Source organism: Diceros bicornis, chromosome 31 (genome assembly GCF_020826845.1).
Source record: "Diceros bicornis minor isolate mBicDic1 chromosome 31, mDicBic1.mat.cur, whole genome shotgun sequence".
In the NCBI taxonomy this organism is placed as follows: Eukaryota; Metazoa; Chordata; class Mammalia; order Perissodactyla; family Rhinocerotidae; genus Diceros; species Diceros bicornis.
The window spans coordinates 34652292-34675780 of record NC_080770.1 but is presented as its reverse complement, the minus strand read 5'-3'; the positions used below and the strand labels follow the sequence as shown (position 1 = coordinate 34675780).

At 44.5% G+C, this 23489-nt stretch overlaps 1 protein-coding gene across 8 annotated transcripts in view; it reads left to right on the top strand.

Moving 5' to 3' along the window:
• Nucleotides 1-23489, top strand: part of KIAA1549L (KIAA1549 like) — a 288867-nt gene that overhangs the window by 243512 nt on the left and 21866 nt on the right. For 7 of the 8 annotated variants that reach the window (XM_058527183.1, XM_058527182.1, XM_058527179.1 and 4 more), the window contains one exon: nt 12577-12927. In XM_058527183.1, coding sequence (XP_058383166.1) covers nt 12577-12927 — 351 coding nt within the window. Of the gene's footprint in view, nt 1-12576; nt 13785-23489 lie in introns of those variants that run through there. The other variant, XM_058527185.1, reaches the window with a different exon arrangement.

The window sequence follows — 23489 nt, the reverse complement described above, 5'->3', positions numbered from 1 at the left end:
AAGAGGTGACTCCTGAGCTGAGACTTGAAAATATGGGGCAGATTTATGACTCAGAGCCATGTAAACATTTGATTTGACTGGCTTATCAAAACTGTAGGCAAACGTATGTTACTGTCTGAAGTTTGGTCTAAATGGTGGTTATCAGTTAGGATGTTTTGGCTAAAATAACAGAAAATTCAACCCAACTCAAACTGTCTGAAATCACTAAGGGAGTATATTGACGGGCTGGCCCCGTGGCTTAGCAGTTAAGTGCGCGCGGGCTCCGCTGCTGGCGACCCGGGTTCGGATCCCGGGTGAGCACCGACACACCCCTTCTCCGGCCATGCTGAGGCCGCGTCCCACATACATCAACTAGAAGGATGTGCAGCTATGACATACAACTATCTACTGGGGCTTTGGGAGGATAAAAAATAAATAAATAAAATCTTTAAAAAAAGGGAGTGTATTGGGGGCAGTAAGTCGGGCGGGCTTTGTTGGGGCTCCAGCCCATTTCTCTGCATTATGCAGCGCTGTCCTCCACGCAGCGGCTTCAGATGCAGGTTGGCGCTCTCTGGTGGGAAATGGCCGCAGCAGCCTCAGGCCTCGTATCTGCATACTGCATTGACCCGTGCAAGAGAGAATTTCTCTTTTCCCAACCATGAAACAAAGTTTGTGAGTTTTTCTCTAACTGAGCCGCCATAAGTCAAGTGTCCACCCCTGTATCAACCCCACTAGCCATGAGGATGGGTGAAGGGGCTACACTGATTGATTTACCCCAGTCAGACCTCACCAACGGAGCTGGGGCGGCTTGGTGCCTGCAGACTCCCTGGCTGAGACACTGGGAGAGGAGTAGACAGGTGCTGAGGCTGTCACAGGCCCGCGACCTGAGGAGCGCTTGTGGTTGGGCTTCTTCAGGAGCAAAGCCACTGTCACTCCTCTCTCCAGTCGTTGGTTGGCCCTCTGTGAGGGGCAAGATCAGGAGGTGGTGAGCCAGTGACCACTATTCCCGTTGGCTGGGGAAGTCCTGTCTGCAGTTAGAGGTTGTGTTTTGGAGGCAGACAGGGTGACAAGGAAGGGTTTTGCGAGTCTGTCTGACTGTTTCAGGAGCTGAAAGGAGAAAAGGCAGGTGTGCATGGTTGGTGGGGTGAGCCTGTCTCGTCATGGACTAGAGTCGGCTCGCTGCTTCCTGCTGCCCGCTGTGCCAGCTCATCAACGCAGCTGATGACGCACTCAAACCCGAAAGCAAAATAGCTTCCGTGAGAGAAAGCCATTCTTCTGTGTTTACTTTCAGGTTGATTCCTTTTTAAAAGGTATTTTTAATTATTTGACTGGCTCATATATTGTTCTCAGTGTTCATAAGAGGTACTGTGTAGTGGTCATGCTCATGGCCTCTGGGGCTGGGCTGCCTTCAAATTCCAGCTCAGCTCCTTACTAGCAGAGTGAATTTGGGCTGGTTACTTCACCTGTCTGTGCTCAGTTTCCCCATCTGTGAAATGGGGATATGAAGGGTTCCTGCCTTGTAGGGTTGTTGTGAGTATTAATGAGGTAATGCAGGTGAAGCACACAGTGAACATGAGCTATTACCACCGTGGCTGACAGATTCCATGAGGGAGAGATGGGTGCTCTTTTCTCTTTCTTTTCCTTTCTAGCACTTTAGACATCTCGGCCCCGCTATGAATTTTGTCCCACGCCAAAGAGAAGATTGTATTCTTCAAAGGGCGCCTCTCTCCAGCATGATGGGGCTGGAGACGGGCTTCCCCCTATGGCCGCGACACAAGCCACACCTCCAAAGTCTAAGGTCACACTTTGCCAAACACAAGGTGGCCAGCGGTTGTAACTTGGTAAATGGGATCTTGTGGCTTGCTCAGGATTTGAATTTCACGCTCTTTGGAGGGCAGCAGATGATGGGGGAGAAAGGCAAGAGGATGAGCTGGCTCCTGAGACTCCTGCTCCAGGATGGAGAGGCTTTGCTCTGGGAGCAGTGAGTAATGCCGAGACTTGTCCATTTTCGGAGGGTGTCGGAGCACCTTCTTTTATCCTTGACTGTTCACCCCATGGTCTCAGTGTAACCATGGGTGACTCTGGAAGATTAAAAAGAAAAAGGATGTCCGTCTATGCTTAGAAATCTAGGAGAGACTCTATAATGTTTTCTCTACTCACCTAAACCACAGAAACAGCAGGCTGTCTTCATATCCCTGCAGTTTTGAAGTGATTGTGGGTCATCCTTTGGAAGGCAATCAGAGTGAAATTTGAAATTTTGCTGAAATTTTTTAGAAATTCCATTTGCACACCTGTTCCAGAATAGAAGTCATCACACCATTATTTTGAAGCCCCTACCTGTTCTGATAGGTACCAGTCTCCCTTTATTGTCAAAGATGCTTTTGAGATGTCGACTCAGGATGAAGCTGCTGCCTGCCCCCGCGCCCTGATAGTTTTCTCCCCACAAGGGGACTTGAAAACTCCTGAAGTCTAGTTTCCAGAAGTAGCTTTGTAAATGTGTCTCTGCTTCCTCAGTGACAGGCAGCACTGGCAGGGGCTGTTGTAGCCGGGGCAGGCATTAAAGGGAGGGAAGCAGCACTGTTTGTGTTGCCCGAAGGCCCCTGTGTGGTGGAGAGAAAAATGGACATGGAGCCAGATCAATTCATCCTGACCAGATGGCCCAGAAATGTATCTTGCTGAAACCCCCTTTGGTCTTTGGGCCCATGCTGTGAAGTTGCAGAATCTGTTCAGAATCTGTTCTCCTTGCTGGATGGAGCTGTGATGGGCACTGAGCTGAAATCTAGGCCTTGGGGCAAATTTTGGAGAGAGGCTTCAAATTCTTGTGTTCCAGAAATGAGGTGCCTGGGTGAGGCAAAGTGATGTCACACACACTTGTGTGTCCTGGACACTATGGCCTTGTAAGACATCTATCCACTTTGGGGCTCATAACTTAAGAAATTCTAGAATAAATGGCCTCAGGAGCCCTTCATTCCTTCTCTTCAACTCCATTCTAAATAGACTGTCTCATTCATCTTAGACACACGGAAATGTCTTTTACTGTTGAGCAGAAGTTCTCCAGGCTCTCTTTTAAGACTAATTTCCATTCGTTCACTCAACAGGTATTTATTAAAGTCCTACTGTTTGCCATGCTAGGACACAGAAGGAAACGTGACAAAGGCCCTGCCCTCATGGGGCTTATATTCCAGTAGGGGGAACAGGTAGCCAACACCTAGGAACCTAGACAAACAGTTCAATGTCAGAAATGCTGTGGAGCGACGTAAAGCAGGGGAGGCAGTGGGGAATAACAGGAGGTGCTCGTTATGGGTTGGCCAGGGTAGGACTCTCTGGGGAAGTGACTTTGAGTAGAGACTTGAAATGAGGGAGCCAGCCAGACCGACCCCTGGAGCAAGAGCTTTCAGGCACAAGGAGCAGCAAGTGGAAGGGCCCAGAGGAACCCATGCTTGGGGAGCTCAGGGAATATCAAGGAGACCATGTATGAGGATAACCCCTTCTTGCTAAAGGGTCTGAGCTTTGACTCCTTCGTCTCCTTCATCCCCACATCTCATCTCTCAGCAAGTCCCGTCAGCTCTCTTCCAAAATATACGTTGCACTCATCCACGCCTTCTTTGTCCGTGACCACCCTAACCCAACCCCTGCCATCTTTTCTCACCTTGGTTACTGCCAGAGCCTTCTAACTGACCTCCCAGAAATTCCAATCACCTTTCTCCCCTGCTTACAGTTCTTTAAGAGTTTCCCCTTGCCCTTTGCAAACAGTCCAGCCTTCTTCCCATGGCCTTCAAGACCCCGCCTGATCTGGCCCCTGTCTGCCTCTCCGGCCACATCTCTTGACAGTCGGGTCTTCAGCCATACGAGTCAGCTCGGGCTGCCGTAACAAAGTACCACAGACCTGATGACTTAAAACTTTAAGTTTGACTTAAAACAACTGAAATTTATTTTCTCGCAGTTCTGAAGGCAGCAAGTCTGAGATCAAAGTGTAGGCAGGATTGGCTCCTTCTGAGGGCCATGAGGGAAAGATCTGTTCCAGGCTTCTCTCCTTGTTCTGGATGTCCATATTCTCCCTGTCTTCACATTGTCTTCCTTCTTTACATGTCTGTGTCCAAACTTCCTCTTCCGATAAGGACACCAGTCGTATTGTATTAGGGCACTCAAATTACCTCATTTTAACTTAATTTCCTCTGTAAAGACCCTATCTCCAAATACAGTTGCATTCTAAGGTATCGGGGGTTAGGAGGTTAACATATAAATTTGGGGTAGGGACACAAGTCAGCCCAAACAGTCCAGCTTTCTATTTCTCAAATACAAGATTTTTCCCATCTCAGGACTTTTTCATAAGCTTTCCTGTGACCTTCACATGGCCAACTCCGTCTCTTTCAGGTCTCCAAAAATGTCATCTCTTCAGAGAGGCATTCTCTGACCATCCCCATCAAACTAGCTATGTTGACCAACCCGTTTTGTTTGTTTCATTAAGGCAAAATTTATATATGATAAAATGTACAAGTCTGTAGTGTGCACTTGGATGAGCTTTGACAAATGTGTGTACTCTTGTAACCACGGGTCCAATCAAAATTCAGAACATTTCCATCACCTCCAGAAAGTTCCCTCATTCTTTCTTTCAGTCAATCTTCACCGTCCTCCCCAACTGACAACCACTTTTCTGATATCTACCGTCATAGTTTTACCTGTTCTTGAACTGTATTCAAGTGGAGTTATTCAGCATGTCCTCTTTTGTGTCCGACTTGTTTTGCTCAGAACTGATCTATGTTGTTGCATGTATTGGTAGTTTTTTTTTTTTTTATTGCTGAGTAGTATTCGTTGTATAAATAGACTACTATTTGTTTATCCATCATCCTATTATTGGACATTTGGGTTATTTCAAGTTTGCAGCTACTAGAAAAAAACTGTTATAAACATTTACACGTAAATATTTTGTGAACATATGTGCTATGATCTGAATGTTTATTTCTCCCAAAAATTCATAGTTTGCAATCCTATCCACCAACGTGCTGGTGTTAGGAGGTTGGGCTGTTGGGAGGTGATTAGGTCACAAGTGTGACGCCCATGAATGGGATTAGTGCCCTTATAACAGAGACTCCACAGAGCTCCCTGGCCCCTTCCTCCATGTGGGCACACATTGAGAAGGCTGTGCCCCAGAAGAAGGCCCTCACCCTGCCTGCTGGCAGCTAGTCTCGGACTTCCAGCCTCCAGACTGTGAGAAATAAATTTCTGTTGTTCATAAGCTTCTCAGTCTGTGGTATTTTATCCTAGCGGCCTGAACCCACTAAGACAATATGTTTTTTATTTATCTTGGATAAATATGTAGGGGTGGAATTTCTGGATCATAAGGTAGGTGTCTGTTTAACTTTTTAAGAAATTGCAAACAGGTGTACAAAGTATGTATAGTATTTTACCCTCCCACCAGCAGGGTGACAGTTCTGATTCTACTATTCAACATTTTTAACATTTGTTGCCATTAATCTTTTTAATTTTAGCCATTCCAGTGAATGTGAAATGATATAATTTCCCTAATTCCTAATGAAGTTGAGCACTTTTTCGTGTGTTTCTTGGACATTTATGTATCTTCTTGTATTGCACTGTCTATTCAAGCCTTTTGCTCAATTTTTAAATTGAGTTGTTTCTCTTTTTGCGATTCATTTGTAGGAATTCTGGATACAAATCCTAATATTTTCTCCTGGTCTGTGGCTTTTCTTTTCATTAGTTGTCTGATAAAAAACTAGTTTTTAATTTTGATGAGATCTTAGGACTGCAGAATGTGCTGCAGGACGAGGCGATAGGACTGAGCTGTGTTGGAGTATTTTCCAGAAAGAACATACTTGGGGTTCCCAGCAGGGCTGTCGTTTCCTTCATTTGTTCCTATGGTGTTTCAAAGAGAAGCTGAAGTCACATGGCCACTGCGCCCCTGTGCGGGCAGCCCTAGCTGGGCCTCCCTCCCCGGGGGAAACGTCAAGCTCCAGCCCAGGGCCCGGTGTTCCGATGTGGAGAAGGAATGGCCTTAATTTCTCCTAAATACTGGTGGCCTTTGCTGCTGAGTTATGATATACCGTAAGTATCCAAAATTTTAAATAGGTGCATATCTTCTAACCCAGTAATTCCACTTCTAGGAATTTAACCTAGGAATAAATCCATGGTTATAAGCAAAGTTTTAATCACAAGAATACTTATTTCAGCTTTGTTTCTATGCTAAGGTATTGGGAAACCACCTAAAATAGTGGACTGTTAAATATAGGCTGAAAACTCCATCTAGCAGAATGCTATGAAGTCATTAAAGTTAGTCCCTATAATGCCTATGTTTATTGGAAGAGACATTTATTTACAAATTTACTATTTGTAAATACTATTTATTATTTATTTACAATATTGTCTAGAAAAGCTTTCAAAATATTGTATATAATGCAATCCCATTGTAAAAACCCGTAAGCGTGCTTGTACTATATGCACACATAGAGGTCTGTGTGTTCTGTTTATGAAACCGTGAGCCGGTTGTCTCAGTCTGGGAGGATCTGTGTCCACAAAAGTAAGTTAGAATACGTCTGCTGCTTTACTCATATTTTTCATATACATGAAGGCTACTATATCATGTCCAGTAATACTTGTAAAGTCCCCTCAATTCCTCTGCCATTCACATGCCATAGCTGCTTCTGCACCTCTCTGCAGAATCCCCCTACCAAGTCCTGCGGCCCACACTGCCCTCCCCCAACCCCTCTTCTCCACCACAGCCGCCACCGGAGAACAAAAGGAAACCGGGTGGGGATGGTGGGCCCTCGTCGGGGAGGGCAGAGGGGAGAAGCTGCCCGGGGCCAAGCCAGCGTTTTTTATGGTGGCGTGGGGTGGGGTAGGGGGTGTAGGAGTAGGGGGAGGGTGTTGGCAGTGCTCCAGCATTCATCCTAGTTCATCTGCCTAGAAAGCCTCTGGCGGGACAGTGAAGCTCAGCGTGGGCGGTGATGACTTCTGGTGGTGGGGTTAGAGTGGATTGTAATTTTCTTCCTTTTGCTTATCTATTGTTTTCTAGTTTCCTGCTGTGAACAGGCATTCCCTGATTAATTTTTTAGAATTTTTATTGAAGTGTATCTTGATTAATTTATAAAAATAGTTTTTAAAAAAATAGTTCCCCTGTGCTCCTCAGGAGTATGAGGTTGGAGAAGCAAGTATGGTAAACTCCGAGTTACAGAAGTTTAAAAATACATTCTCTGTCCCAGATGCGGCCCCTGACCTCGTTTCCAGGCCAACCATCAGCCAACACGGGGAGGTTTGTCTTTGCTCCTGTCTGCCCCTTTTTGTCAAATAAAAGCAAAAGATATTTTCAGAAATGTGCAAGTTAGAGAGAAGGGCTTGGGGCAGTTTAGGCCAGTAGACATGATATGCCTTGTCTGGAAAGTGGGTGGAACTGTAGGGCCCTCGGGGGCTGGTGAGGTCACACACATGGAAAACCCAGCACAGGCTGGTGCATCACAGGTCCTCAAGGGGTCTGAGCACCTGCTGGGGTCAGTTCTTTGACTAACGGACAGTTCTTTGACTAACGGACTAGTTTCAGCTTTGGGTTAGGCCCTGGATTGGAGGCTGTGGATATAACAATAAGACACTGACCCAGCCCTAAAGGAGCTCCTGGCCTGTGGGAGGAGGCAGATAACAATTATGAAAGCAGCTAACATGTATTAAATGTTTCTGTGCCAGGCATTCTTCTAAGCACTTGATATTTACATTTGGATGCTGTTCATCCCTATGGTAATCTCTGAGGTAGATTATCTCAACACCTAGTTTATGGTCTGTCCTCCGGGTCACAGAGTCTGTCCGCCCCTCGTCAGAGCCCATATCTGTGGTGTGGTGATGCATCTGTGGTGTCTGTACAGGGGAAGGGCTTGGGTGCTGGAAGCAGACTGTCTGGGTGCAGAACCCAGCTCCGCCGATGATGGGCAACACATTTGATCTCTCAATGCCTCAGTTTCTTCATCTGTAAAATAGGGGTAATAGAGTTGTTACGTCATAGGTTACTGTAAGGAAAAGAGTGAATATACCTAAAGCACTTACAGTAGTGTCCGGCACATGAGCCATTAATCAACGTGAGCTGCTGCTGTTATTGTCGTCATTATTTGTCTCTCCTATAGCCCTGGAGCTCCTTGAGGGCTGGGTCACTATCTTACTACTTGTTGTATCCATGATTCCCAACCCAGGGTTGAAATCAATAATTATCTGTTAAGTAAAAGAGCAAACTTAGCACTGCTCATATATTTTGAGGGGGCGAGGGAGGCTGTACAGAGTGGGGAAAGGTTCCCTTCATGAGTAGTCATCAGAGTCCCCCAAGAATGATGACGGTAGAGGAATCTGTGCTCTCCTAGAGCAGAAAGACTCCAAGAAGCAGTAAATGTGAGAACCAGAGGGTTCCCAGACCATAGTTCATCTCTCCCATTTTACAGACGGGGAGCCCGCATCTTAGGGAGTCCGTGTGACTTAGCTGTGATCGTGGAGCTCATTAGTATTGGAGGAAATTTGTTAGGGAATGTGGGCCCTTTATCTTAACCTCAAATTCCACCCTGTGGGCAATTAGACAGAATTTTTTCATTTGGGTTCAATTTCACTAAGTTTTATTGAACACCATGTGCCTTATGCTAAGCTCATGAGGGACAGGGGTGAGACCGGCTGAGGGAGCATCCAGACTTGGGCAAGAGAAACATTAAATAAGCAAATACAAGTGAGGAAGGGGCCCAGAGTATAATGAGAGTTTGTCTTGTTTCCATCTGTAGATGTCAAGAGACCGAAAGTCAAGTGAGAATGGTGGGAAAACAGGAGTTCTTCAGAAGGAGGCGTGAGCAAACCTGTTGAGGTCATACTTGCGTTGTGACTCTGGGCCTCCAGTTAAAGGAAGCCCCTCCCCTCCCATGAAGATCGACACCTTCGGGGCAGCGGAGGCTGATTCCCGTGGAGCGTTGTGGGTGGATACAGTGGGAGCCTGGAGAAAGTGTCTCCACCTGCCCAGCGCAAACTTCCTCAGGGCACCCCCAACCCAGCACAGCCCCACTGCAGGCCTCCTGGGAGAGTGGGAGAGGAGGATATTGTTTTAAGAAGCATATTTTTGCTCTGCTTGAGGCATGACTATCAATTCAGGAAATAACAGATCCACCAGCATGACTGGAATTGCATAGCGCAGCTCAGGGGTGGGAAAAATCATAGCATGCAGGGCCGTTTGTCTTCACCTGGGAGTAGCTTTGTATTAAGCATCCATTATTGATTAGGGAGCCTGAGGGTGTAGGGAGGAAGGGCAGTGTGTGGGTAGCAAGCAGCAGTGACGAGCAAATGTCAGAGGCAATGTGGTGCAGCCGGACATGCAAGGGACAGGATCTGGGAGAGCAAGACTCTGCCACTGCCACTCTGGGTGACTTTGGGTAAGTCACTTAACCGCTCTGGCCTCCACCTCCTCATCTGTAAAACAGTGCTTGAATTAAATGGTCTCCTAAAGTCCCCTCAGGCTCTGAAATTCTGTTCAGGATGTTCTATGCATAGTGAAGAAAATGTTTTTCAAAAGTTGCATTCACTACTCTAAAGAGCAATCTCAAACCTTTCCCTGAAGAGCCCAGTGCACAAGAGCCCCAGTGCATTCCCCAGCCCAGGGTTTGGGGGCATGCACCCAGGCATGAAATGTCTTTGAGATCTGGTTTATTACCACTAAGGTAATTTTGCATTCTACTCCGTAATCTGTCCTTGCTGGTGTTAATGTAAAAATAGTATTCTAAATTACTTACTGTTGATGTTTGTTGCTTAATCTAGACTTGAAGGTTGACAGAGAACCTTGTCTTTAAACAATTTTTATTTATTTATTTTTTTTTTTGTGAGGAAGATCAGCCCTGAGCTAACATCCATGCTAATCCTCCTCTTTTTTTTGCTGAGGAAGACCGGCACTGAGCTAACATCTATTGCCAATCCTCCTCCTTTTTTTTTTTTCCCCCCAAAGCCCCAGTAGATAGTTGTCTGTCATAGTTGCACATCCTTCTAGTTGTTGTTTGTAGGACACGGCCTCAGCATGGCCGGAGAAGCGGTGCGTGGATGTGCACCCGGGATCCGAACCCCGGGCCGCCAGTAGCAGAGCACACGCACTTAACCTCTAAGCCACGGGGCTGGCCCCCTTTTTTTTTTTTTTTTGAGGAAGATCAGCCCTGAGGTAACATCCATGCCAATCCTCCTCTTTTTTTTTTTTTTTTTTGCTGAGGAAGACTGGCCCTGAGCTAACATCCAGTCTTCCTCCAGTTTATGTGGGACGCCGCCACAGCATGGCCTGACAAGCAGTGCATCGGTGCACGCCCGGGATCCGAACCCCAGGCCGCCAGCAGTAGAGCACGTGCACTTAACCGCTATGCCACAGGGCTGGCCCCGAGAACGTTGTCTTTTGGTCTTGAACTATATAGCCAAGCCCTAACTCTGGGTGATAGAATTACAGGAAATGTCTAATTTTTTTTTCTGTGCTTTCTATATTTTTGATTTCTTTGATGCATGTATAATAAATTTAATACTAAAGAAAAGTAAAGAAATTTTTAAAATATGAAAAATAAAGTTCTGACTTCTGTGTATAGATTTGAAGGAGGGAAGGGCTTCCCTTTATGAATGAGTTCCCTGATGACATTTTCTGGCTGTGCTCTGTCTTATATTCTGAGTGCTTTATGCAGAGTAATTACATGAGAAATACATGCAGTTGAATGAATGCAGCTAATAACAATGAGGATTATGATGGTGACAGCAGCTACTGCTATTGTGTTTTTACCATGTGCTACTGTTCTGAACTCTTTACATGTATCGCTTTATTTAATCCTATAAAGTCTTCGGAGGCAAGTCTCATTATTATCCTCACTTTACAGACAAGGAAACTGAGACATCGAAAAGTTAGATAGCTTTCCTGGGTGGAACATCTGTTCTGCCCTGTTGTTTCTCTTCTCAGCCGTTGCTGCGCATCTGCCCCGCATGGCAGCACCTTGACTGTGTCGCCTTTGCAATCCCTTATCTCTCGCTTTGCCCTGAGCCTTCTCTGCCTCTGTTCTGTGGAACACCTGGGGGAGGCCATTCCACCCATCTGGCACCTGCACAAATCTGAGTGCGAGGGTGGTCTCTGGAGCAACTGGTGACTAACAGGGTGTCAGAGTTGGTGGATAAAACTTTGTTACACAATGCTAAAGCACCTTCTACATGGTTCCCTGGAGGGTCCCCAGCGGGATCAAGCCTCAGTGGCCCACAGCAGTCTCTAATTTAGTACCCCACCCTTGACTGGCTTTTCTTCTCTCCTCAATTTACTCATCCCCGGCCCCTACTCCTATTTCCTGGAATTATTTTCCAAAATACATTATCTGTATATAAATGTATGTCTCAGGCTCTACTTTTGGGGGATCCAACGCTAAGACACTGCCCAAGGTCACACAGCTGTTAAGTTGTGGAACCCAGGTAGGAGAATATTCACTCTATGTAACTAATAGTAAGCACCCAGAACCAGGATATAAATGCGTAAGTGTTTTTAAATGGGCGTGAGCGCATAGAGGAGGGTGTGCACACACACTCAGATAGGTCTAGGAGTGGGATAGGTACATCAAATGTTAATGGATTTTTTTCCCTCTTATTTGTATTTTCTAATTTTTCTAACATGGCAGTGTGTTGCTTATGTAATGGATGGAGAACAGGGTGGCAAACTAATTTATGCCAGTGTGTTCACACGGCACTCTTAAGTCCTGTTAGCAGACAATGGTAGCCATGGACGTACTTGCAGTAGACGTGGATGCTCTGCTCTCCCACAGCCTCACTATCAGCTTGTCATGAAAGCAAGTCTCGTAGCAGGCTCTGCCATGCACGCAGACTTCTTAAGTAAGCATTCATTAGCAGGCACGCATAAGACAGTCCATGCAGCCTGCTCTGGAAGCTGATGAAGTCCCAGCTCTCTGCCCACTTAGGTACTGCAGCCACTCCCTGAATGCAAGATTCACAGGAGGAAGGCAGGAGAACATTCTAGATCAGTGGGTCTCAAACTTGAGCCGGCATCAGAATCTCCTGGAGGGCTTGTTAAAGCACAGACTGGTGGACCCTGCCCTGAGCTTCTAATTCAGTGTGCACCGCACTCTGAGGTCAGTGATGTAGAGGCAGAACTTTGTTACTCTCTCGGACAACGGGGGTCAGGCAACCAGCAATTCCTGGTGGGGGACACAGGACCGTAGAGAGTTAGTCCCTAGTCTGGAGCACCGGCCCTGGGGTGGAGGTACAGGACACGCTAGATTCTTTCACAGAAAAGGCATAAGGGTGGAGAATGCCTCTAAAAGGTTTTAGAGAATCCTGTTAATGTCATCAATGAAGAGCCATTTCTCTTGATCACTATGCTAGTTAGCAAAGCCTGCACATTGCTTGAGGTGAACACGGATAACTCAAGTGTGGCCTTACTCATGTAATGCTAGCTGACTACCCCGTTGTGTGAATTCCTGGATAGGGCCCCTAGGATGTAACATAAATGAGAACATACACTTAATATCACTCGTCCAAGCTGAACAATTTAGAGTCAATTACAGACAACATAATGGAAAGTTAATTAACAAATCAATTGGTGTTTGTTTGATCCCACAGACCGAGCCTGAAATCATAGAGGAAACCAACATTGACAGAGTTAACGAGCCCCGGGGCTACGCCAGGTCGAGGCCGGTGAAAGGCCACTCGGAGACCTCCACGCTGAGCTCCCAGCCCTCCATCGACGAGGTCAGGCAGCAGATGCACATGCTGCTGGAGGAGGCCTTCAGCCTGGCGTCCGCGGGCCACGCGGGCCAGAGCCGGCACCAGGAGGCCTATGGCTCAGTGCAGCACCTGCCCTACTCGGAGGTGGTAACCAGCGCTCCGGGGACCATGACGCGGCCCAGGGCTGGGGTGCAGTGGGTGCCGACCTATCGCCCGGAGATGTACCAGTACAGTCTGCCCCGGCCGGTAAGTCAGACGTGCCACCGCCTGCCATCCTCGGGTCAGCCAGCCCAGGGTGCCCCGACAGAGGGCTCAGAGCAGGGACTTCCCATGATAAGCCACGTTGTGATTTGGAGATGAATTTTGCTGGGCTCTCATCGCATCCTCCACCGGTGATCCAAGGCCTAAGCCTCCTAGTCCCGTGGGCCCAGGCGTACAGGAAACCCTTACGTCCAACCCTGCACATTTCAGAATGAAGTCCCTTTCCCACTGTCCCTCCTGTGAAGGGCTGACCTCGTTTTTCATGCACTGGTGGTTTCCTACGTTTCCAAGTGTGAGGACCTGCTTTAAACGTCAAAACTCATCACAGAGCCTCCTGTTAGGGGGCTCTGTGGCCTGGTGGTTCAGAGCAGAGGCTCCGGAGGCAGTGGCTTGACTTGGAATCCCAGCTCTACTCCTCACTTGCTTGTAACTTGGGGACGTTACTTAAATTCTCTACAGGTGAAATAAATAAGAAAAATAGCCTACTTCCTAGGTCATTGTGAAGATGAAACAGGTGGAAATATGTAAGGTACAAGAAGAGCTTGGCACACAGTCCGTGCTACAGAAGCATCAGTCATGATCATCCCATGAGTGGTAATTGCACGTCAGTGTCTGAGAAGGCACCCAATGACTGAAAGCTCCCATGATTTAAACAACAATTTTAATTAGCATTTAGGTCATCGCCATAGCCTCTACGTATATCTTATTACAGAGACAGACATTGTTTTACAAGCCATAGGCCATAAAAGACAATGCTTTGTGCATGTGTATATCCCACCCTTGTAATCTTCCATGCCCTCTCCCCACGTTGATATGTAATGGCAATTAAAGCTAATGTTTATTGAGTGATTCACTGTTACTAGGTACTCATCCAGATGTCAGGTGTGTGTTAACCTGACCCTCATTTATTTAGTCTTCACTGCAAGCCTCTGAGACAGGTACACGTTTTATCTCTATTTCACACATGAGGACACTGAGGTTACACAGCTTGTGTAAGTCACACAGCCAGGAAGGCGCAGCACCGGGGCCCCAGGCCAGGCGGTCTGGCGCCTGAGCCCATGTTCTTAACCAGCATGTTGTTTGGCCTTGTGCTGTGTGACATTGCTTCTCTATTGAGTTATTTCTTTCATCTGCAGTAGACTATTTGGGACACCTAGGGGCTTGTGGAGCTTTGTGATAACTCCATACCCCCCCTCCAAAGTCCACACAACACTGGCGCTTACTCAATTGCTGTAATGGTACGGAACTACGTAGTCTGCACACTAGTGTGAATTTCCTTATTGTTCCCCTTTGCTCCAGACCCCTCTGTCTGGGTCACTGACATGTCTCCCTTTGGCACTGCTCGTGGTCCCTCAGCCTCTCTCTGTCAGTGCCTTCTTTGAACATCAGTCTGTAACCCTCCCCTTCCCTGTGGATTAAGCTTTTAGCGGGAGAGACTGAAGAGTATCTGACACTGAACCTCTGGGGCAGGGGCGGCTGTGCTTGGGTGGGGTCGTCATCATTGCAAGGGTTTGTCCTTGGGTCGGGAGGTGCAGAATTTCCATTTTGTCCATTCACTCCAGGGTGGTTAGACCCCGGGAATCTGACTTATGCTGATTAAGCTCACATCAGCTGCTTTATTATTAGGAATACTAACTTACAAACCTGCAGTGAGAAGCCGGATGACCAGGTGGGCCAGAATACTTAAGTTTGCAGGTCAATGTGGTCTTTCATTAAGTAAAAGCCAATTTAGGGAAAGTAAGACATTATCAGAAGGAAGCCATCTTTCTCGGTCTGTGACATGCAAACCCAGAGAGACTAGTCAACAAGGGAAATAGGGTGAAATGGGGAAATTGTTTTTGTATCCCATTTCCTGAGATATAACGGGAATACAATGCAAAATTCTTTTTTTTTAAAAAAAGAATATTTTATTGCGTTAACATTAGTTTATAACATTATATAAATTTCAGGTGTACATCATTATATTTCGATTTCTGTATAGATTACTTCATGTTCACCACCTTGCCTCTGGGCCTCTGGGGTCACCACCTTGTGCCCTGTCCCCTTGCCTTTCTGCCGTGGTTTCTCATTGTGGTGCCAACAGTCTGTTTCTCTGCAGGTGCTCGTGGTGTCTCCAGGCCTCGTGAGGGGCTCTGGTCCTGGGCAGGTGTGACTAGTTCTTCTTTCGAAAACAGCCTAACCTGCAAGAACTCTCCTTTGCTGTGTGACATGCTTGAATGATGGTGTCAGGAATGCTTTCTTTTTAAATTGTGGTAACATTGGTTTATAACATTATATAAATGTACATCATTACATTTCGATTTCTGTATAGATTACATCACGTTCACCACCCAAAGACCAATTACAATCCATCACCACACACATGTGCCTAATCATCCCTTTCGCCCTCCTCCCTCCCCCTCTTCCCTTCTGGTAACCACCAATCCAATCTCTGTCTGTTTGTGGTTGTTTGTTGTTGTTTTTATCATATACTTATGAGTGGGATCCTACGGTATTTGACTTTCTCCCTCCCTCTGACTTATTTCGCTTAGCATAATACCCTCAAGGCCCATCCATGTTGTCACAAATGGCTGGATTTCATCGTTTCTTATGGCTGAGTAGTATTCCATTGTGTATATATACCACATCTTCTTTATCCATTCGTCCGTTGATGGGCATCTAGGTTAGTTCCAAATCTTGGCTATTGTGACTAATGCTGCAATGAACATAGGGGTGCATGTATCTTTACGCATTCATGTTTTCATGTTCTTTGGATAAATACCCAGCAGTGGAATAGCTGGATCATATGGTAGTTCTATCCTTGAGTTTTTGAGGAATCTCCATACTGTTTTCCATAGTGGCTGCACCAGTTTGCACTCCCACCAGCAGTGTATGAGAGTTCTCTTCTCCCCATATCCTCTCCAACACTTGTTGTTTCCTGTCTTGTTAATTATAGCCATTCTGACGGGCGTGAGGTGATATCTCATTGTAGTTTTGATTTGCATTTCCCTGATAGTTAATGATGTTGAACTTCTTTTCATGTGCCTGTTGGCAATCTGTATATCTTCTTTGGAGAAATGTCTCGTTCATATCTTTTGCCCATTTTTTAATTGGGTTGTTAGTTTTTTTGTTGTTGAGATGTATGAGTTCTTTATATATTTTGGATATTAACCCCTTATCAGATAGATGGTTTGCAAATATCTTCTCTCAATTGTTAGGTTGCTTTTTGTTTTGTCAATGGTTTCCTTTGCTGTGCAGAAGCTTTTTAGTTTGATGTGGTCCCATTTATTTATTTTTTCTATTGTTTCCCTTTGCCAGTCAGACATGATACTTGAAAATATGTTGCTAAGACCGATGTTGAAGAGCATATTGCCTATGTTTTCTTCTAGAAGTTTCATGGTTTCAGGTCTTACATTCAAGTCTTTAATCCATTTTGAGTTAATTTTTGTGTATGGTGTAAGATAATGGTCTACTTTCATTCTTTTGCATGTGACTGTCCAGTTTTCCCAGCACCATTTATTGAAGAGACTTTCCTTTCTCCATTGTAGAGTGTTGGCTCCCTTGTCAAAGATTACCTGTCCATAGATATGTGGGTTTATTTCTGGGCTCTCTATTCTGTTCCATTGATCTGTGCGTCTGTTTTTGTGCCAGTACCATGCTGTTTTGGTTACTATAGCTTTGTAGTATATTTTGAAATCAGGGAGTGTGATACCTCCAGCTTTGTTCTTTTTTATCAGGATTCCTTTGGCTATTCGGGGTCTTTTGTTGTTCCATATAAATTTTAGGATTCTTTGTTCTATATCTGTGAAAAATGTTGTTGGGACTTTGATAGGGATTGCACTGAATCTGTAGATTGCTTTAGGAAGTATGGACATTTTAACTAAGTTAATTCTTCCAATCCAAGAGCACAGGATATCTTTCATTTCTTTGTGTCTTCTTCAATTTCTTTCAATAATGTTTTATAATTTTCAGTGTACAGATCTTTCACTTCTTTGGTGAAGTTTATTCCTAGATATTTTATTCTTTTTATTGCAGTTGTAAATGGGATTGTATTCTTAATTTCTCTTTCTGCTACTTCATTGTTAGTGTATAGAAACACAACTGATTTTTGTATGTTGATTTTGTATCCTGAGACTTTGCCGTATTCATTTATTATTTCTAAAAGTTTCTTGGTAGACTCTTTAGGATTTTCTCTATATAAAATCATGTCACCTGCAAATAGTGACAGTTTCACTTCTTCCTTTCTAATTTGGATCCCTTTTATTTCTTTCTCTTGCCTGATTGCTCTGGCTAGGACTTACAGTACTATGTTAAATAGGAGTGGTGAAAGTGGGCATCCTTGTCTGGTTCCTGTTCTTAGAGGGATAGCTTTCAGTTTTTCACCATTGAGAATGATATTAGCTGTGGGTTTGTCATATATGGCCTTTATTATGTTGAGGTTCTTTCCTTCTATACCCATTTTATTCAGAGTTTTTATCATAAATGGATGCTGTATCTTGTCAAATGTGTTCTCTGCATCTATTGAGATGATCATGTGATTTTTATTCTTCATTTTGTTAATATGGTGTATCACATTGATTAATTTGCAGATGTTGGACCATCCCTGGAATATATCCCACTTGATTATGGCGTGTGATCTTTTTAATGTATTGTTATATTCGATTTGCTAGTATTTTGTTGAGGATTTTTGCATCAATGTTCGTCAGTGATATTGGCCTGTAATTTTCTTTTTTTGTGTTGTCCTTATCTGGTTTTGGTGTCAGGGTAATGTTGGCTTCATAGAATGAGTTAGGAAGCTTCCCCTCTTCTTCAGTTTCTTTGGAAGAGTTTGAGAAGGATAGGCATTAAGTCTCCTTTGAATGTTTGGTAGAATTCACCAGGGAAGCCATATGGTCCTGGACTTTTATTTTCTGGAAGGTTTTTGATTACTGTTTCGATCTCCTTTGTGTTGATTGATCTATTCAAATTCTCTGTTTCTTCTAGATTCAGTTTTGGAGGGTTGTATGAATCTAAGAATTTGTCCATTTCTTCTAGATTATCCAGTTTGTTGGTGTATAGCTTTTCTAGTATTCTTTTATAATCTTTTGTATTTCTGAGGTGTCCATTGTAATTTCTCCTCTTTCATTTCTGATTTTATTTATTTGAGTCTTCTCTCTTTTTTTCTTGGTAAGTCTAGCTAAGGGTTTGTCAGTTTTGTTTATCTTTTCAGAGAACCAGCTCTTAGTTTCATTGATTTTTTTTCTATTTTTTTTTAGTCTCTATTTCATTTATTTCTGCTCTGATTTTTGTTATTTCCCTCCTTCTACTGATTTTGGGCTTTGTTTGTTCTTCTTTTTCCAGTTCCTTTAGGTGCACTGTTAGATTGTTTATTTGAGATTTTTCTTGTTTGTTGAAGTAGGCCTGTATTGCTATACACTTCCTCTTAGAACCACTTTTGCTGTATCCCATAAATTCTGGCATGTCGTATTTTCATTTTCATTTGTATCCAGATATTTTTTGATTTCGTCTTTGATTTCTTCATTGACTCATTTGTTGTTCAGTAGCATTTTGTTTAATCTCCACATATTTTTGGCTTTTCTGATTTTCTTCCTGTAGTTGATTTCTAGTTTCATACCATTGTGGTCAGAAAAGATGCTTGGTATTATTTCAGTCTCCTTAAATTTATTTAGACTTGTTTTGTGGCCTAATATGTGATCAATCCTGGTGAATGTTCCATGTGCATTTGAAAAGAATGTTTATTCTTTGGTTTTTGGATGGAATGTTCTGTATATATCTACTAAGTCCATCTGGTCTAGTGTGTCATTTAAGGCCAATGTTTCCCTATTGATCTTCTGTTTGGATGATCTATCCATTGGTGTAAGTGGAGTGTTCAAGTCCCCTACTATTATTGTGTTACTGTCTATTTCTTCTTGTGTGTCTGTTAATAGTTGCTGTATATATTTAGGTGCTCCTATGTTGGGTGCGTAGATATTTACAAGTGTTATATCCTCTTATTGGATTGTTCCCTTGATGATTAAATAGTGCCCTTCTTTGTCTCTTGTTACAGTTTTTGTTTTAAAGTCTACTTTGTCTGATATAAGTATTGCTACCTCAGCTTTCTTTTCATTGCCATTTGCATGGAGTATCTTTTTACATCCCTTCACTTTCAGTTTGTGAGTGTCTTTAGGTCTGAGGTGTGTGTCTCATATGCAGCATATATAGGATCTTGTTTTTTATCCAATCAGCCACCCTATGCCTTTTGATTGGAGCACTTAGTCCATTGACATTTAAAGTACCTATTGGTAAGTATATACTTATTGCCATTTTGTGACTTTTTTTCTGGGTATTTTAGTAGTTCTTCTTTGTTCCTTTCTTCTTCTCTTGCTCTCTTCCCTTGTGGTTTGATGGCTTTCTTTAGCATTATGTTTGGGTTCCTTTCTCTTAGTTTTTTGTGTATTTATTACAGGTTTTTGGTTTGTGATTACCATGAGGGTCATGTATAATAACCTACGTATATAGCAATCTATATTAAGTTGATGGTCTCTTTAATTTGACCTCTTTCTACAACCTCTAGTCTTTTACTCCCCTCTTCCCAAATTTTATGTGTTTGATATCATATCTAACCTCTTGTTTGTGCGTTTGTATTTGTTACCCACTTATCATGGAAATAGATAATTTTTTCCTATTTGTACGCTTCTCTTTTCACCTTAAATAAGTCCCTTTAGCATTTCTTGTAGGATTGGTTTCTTGGTGAATAACTCCTTTAATTTTTGCTTGTCTGGGAAATTCTTTATCTCTCCTTCCATTCTGAATGATAACCTTGCCAGGTAGAGTCTTCTTGGCTGTAGGTTTTTTCCTTCCAGCACTTTAAATATATTGTGCCACTCCCTTCTAGCCTGTAAGATTTCTGCTGAGAAGTCAGCTGATAGCCTTATGGGGTTTCCTTTGTATGTAATTTGTTGCCTTTCTTTTGTGGCTTTTAGGATTCTCTCTTTATCTTTAATTTTGGACATTTTAATTATGATGTGTCTTGGTGTGGGCTTCTTTGAGTTTATCTTTTTTCGTGTTCTCTGTGCTTTCTGTACCTCGATGTCTGTTTCCTTCCTTAAGTTAGGAAAGTTTTCAGCTATTATTTCTTCAAATAGATTCTCTCCCCTTTGTCTCTCTCTTCTCCTTTTGGGACACCTATGACACAGATGTTAGTATGCTTCATGTTGTCCCAGAGGTCCCTTAGACTGTCCTCATTCTTTTTAATTCCTTTTTCTTTTGGCTGTTCAGCTTGGGTGATTTCCTCTAGTCTTTCGTCCAGCTTGCTGATCTGTTCTTCAGTATCATCTACTCTGGTTTTGAGTCCCTCTAGTGAATTTTTCATTTCCAGTATTGTAGTCTTCATATCTGATTGGTTCTTTTTTATATTTTCCAATTCTTTGTTGATGTTCTCACTGAGTTCATCCATTCTTCTCCCAGTATCAGTAAGCATCCTTATGACTCTTTGAACTCTTTTTCAGATAGATTGCTCATTTCTGTTTCTCTTAGTTCTTTTTCTGGGGTTTTGTCCTGTTCCCTTACTTGGAATGTATCCCTTTGCCTCCTCATTTTGCCTCTTTCTCTGTGCTTGTATCTATATATTAAGTGGGTCAGCTACGTCTCCTGATCTTGAAGAGGTGGCTTCATGTAAGAGATGCCTTATGAGGCCCAGCAGTGTGCTTCCCTCTCATCATCAGTTCCAAATGTTCCAGGAGTGACCCCCGTGTGGGCTACATGTGTCCTTCCATTGTGGCAGGGCTGCTCTTGCTGTAGATTGGGCTGTCCCTCTGGCCGGCTGGTTGTTATGCTCAGCTGCGTGTGGCTGCTATGGACCCTTCAATCTGTTTATCGGGTGTGGGGAGCCCCAGCACAGTTGGCTACAAGGTCTAATAGCACGTTGCTGTTGCAGTTTTTCTGTTGAGTAGGCCCCCAGCGTGGCTTGTTGTTAGGTTCAGGGGCTTACAAGTGCCATAGTTCCCCGGCCTACAAGGCTCTTGTCAGCTCTCTCAGGATTGCAGCTGAGTCAGGCTGGCCCCAGGAAAGGGAGCAACCAATTGTTTCAGGCTTTGAAAGGTGGGGCCAATCCCTTATGTGGCTGTTTGAGAAGCACAAGTCTTCTGCAGCTGACAAGCCCCACCACCCACAGGGCCACACACACTGTCAACACAGTCCTGCCCCATGTGCGCACCCCAACTCCCTGAATTGGACCCAGTCACCCTGCTGCAGAGGCCCCACACACTCCACCCACTCCTTGCGTACATCCTGCCCCACGGAGATGGACCTACTCGCCTGGCTGCAGAGAATCTAGTCACCTAGCCTATGCAGGCCCACTAGTTGCCCAAGGCCTTGCTTTTGGGTGGGGCCAGTCCCTAGGGTGGGCTGCCTGCCCTGGCTGAGCTGGATTAAGTCGATGCTCTAGTAGGTAGGGCAGACCCTGGGCTGGCAGGCTATGGGGAAGAACTCCAGTAGCGTCTGCCAGCGTCCATGTCAGCACGCCTGCACCAGGTCACAACAATGACTGCCGCCAACGTCTCAGTCCCTGGGGAGGTCTCACCTCTCACCGACATGCACCTAGAGTCTATCAGGTGAGTCTCTTTTCACCAAAAGGCTGTGTACCTTTCTTTCTGGTGATTTTAAGTTGCTTTCCGAAACAAGTGAATTTCTGTGGGAGCCCTTTCAGAGCCGGCTTTTCTTTTCTTTATGTCCGACAGCTTTTCTGGGGGTATTCCCCATTGCTGTTAGTAGCCAGCAAGGCTAGATATAATGACACTTGTCTCGGTTGTGCTGGGTCCAAAAAATGCCTATAGGGACAACGCTCCCCTCCCCGGTCCCTCACTCCTCCAGGGAAGGCTGCGTACCTTTGGATTTCTCCTGGGTGGCTGTGAAGCACTGTGGCTTGCAAAGGTGGCATTTTTTCTGTCCAGAAGGGAATTTCTGCTTCTTCCACCTCAGGCAGGACTGTGGCTTGCTGCAGGGGTTCCTCTTATCCAGTTTTCATTTCTCTCTCAGGGCTAATTGTTCCATGAGTAGTTGTAGATGTGTTGTGTCCATGGGAGGAGGTGAGTTCCGAGTCTGCCTACACCACCATCTTGACACCAACCCAAAATTCTTCATATAATTTTTAAGCTAAAATGGAAGACTTGGGGGCAATGCCCAGATCTTAGGAAGATAAGTTTGCCGGTGCTGTCAGGGTACCAATTTAATGGGCAATTAGTAGAAATCTGTCCCCTTAAAATACTTTCCCATAACAGTTATATTACAGTTTCCAAAATTACAGTTTTCTATTAATTGCCCTTTAAGTTGGTACCCACTTTATGGGGATGAAGTGGTTTTCTCTCTGAGATTTAGATGACACCCTGGTCTCACCACACTTATAAGCACTTCTTAAGTGGTTGTCCCCTGGGAAAAGTTACCTGTGTCCGTTCGGTGTTGATTCACACTGACTTCGGTGTCATTGGCTTGTCCTTCCTGATGTCTGTACATTGACCATGGCCCTGGATTTTCCCTCAGCCCACAGCAGAATGGCACTCGCCAGCTGAGGGACCTCGGCCACTGACTGTAACTCTGAGCCTCAGATTCTTCAGCCCTAAAGTGGTGGTGGTAACAGGGCTGCAGAGAGGAAGAAACGGTAATTCCTGTAAAATGCTTCACACAGTCCTGGCACCCAGCAGCACCTGATACCTGTTAGCTGATATTCATCAGGGTGTTTTGTTTGGTGTTCAGCACATCAAATTAGGTGATAAATGGTAGTTGTTATTATAAAAATATTCTCTCTTTCTCATTGAAAGGAAATGAAATTCATTTCCTTTTCCCCCACTAGTTCTGTCCCTTTCTCTGAACTTCTCTTCCTCCTCCTCTGTTAAATTCCTGTAAGTGGGCCGGCCCTATGGCTTAGGGGTTAAGTGTGCGCACTCCATTGCTGGCGGCCCGGGTTCAGATCCCGGGCACATGCCGACGCACCGCTTCTCTGGCCATGCTGGGGCCACGTCCTGCATGCAGCGGCTGGAGGGATGTGCAGCTATGACATACAGCTATCTACTGGGGCTTTGGGGCGAAAATAAATAAATAAATAAAATCTTTAAATTCCTGTAAGAGCATGCTCAGGCGCCCAGAGAATCTTCACCTCTGTTTAAAGATGATTCTCAAGAACAACTGGACCCCTCTGTCTGGACGTCAGATCTGGGAATCCATGAAGAGATCTGGGTTTCAGAGAGAAAAACTTAAATAAGCCAGGATGAGTCTTCCAAGGACGGGCAAGAAGATGCCACAGCCCACGTCTGTAATGCCTCAATTTAACAAAGCCACCTAACGCTTTCATTGTGGGACATATGAAAAGTTATATGGTTCTGTTTGTTATAAGTCGGGGTTGGCAACTGTGCCAGGAAGGGCAAAAACATCAACATTATGTACTTTAAAAATGCGGCCACCAACAAATGGAAAAGGACTGAGAAATAACACAACAGAGAGATGGGCATCAAACCAGAACAATATCAAAGGCAGCTCTTTTGTTACAAATGTTTCCTTTTGCCAACAACACGCATGGCCCCTATTTTCATGAAAGA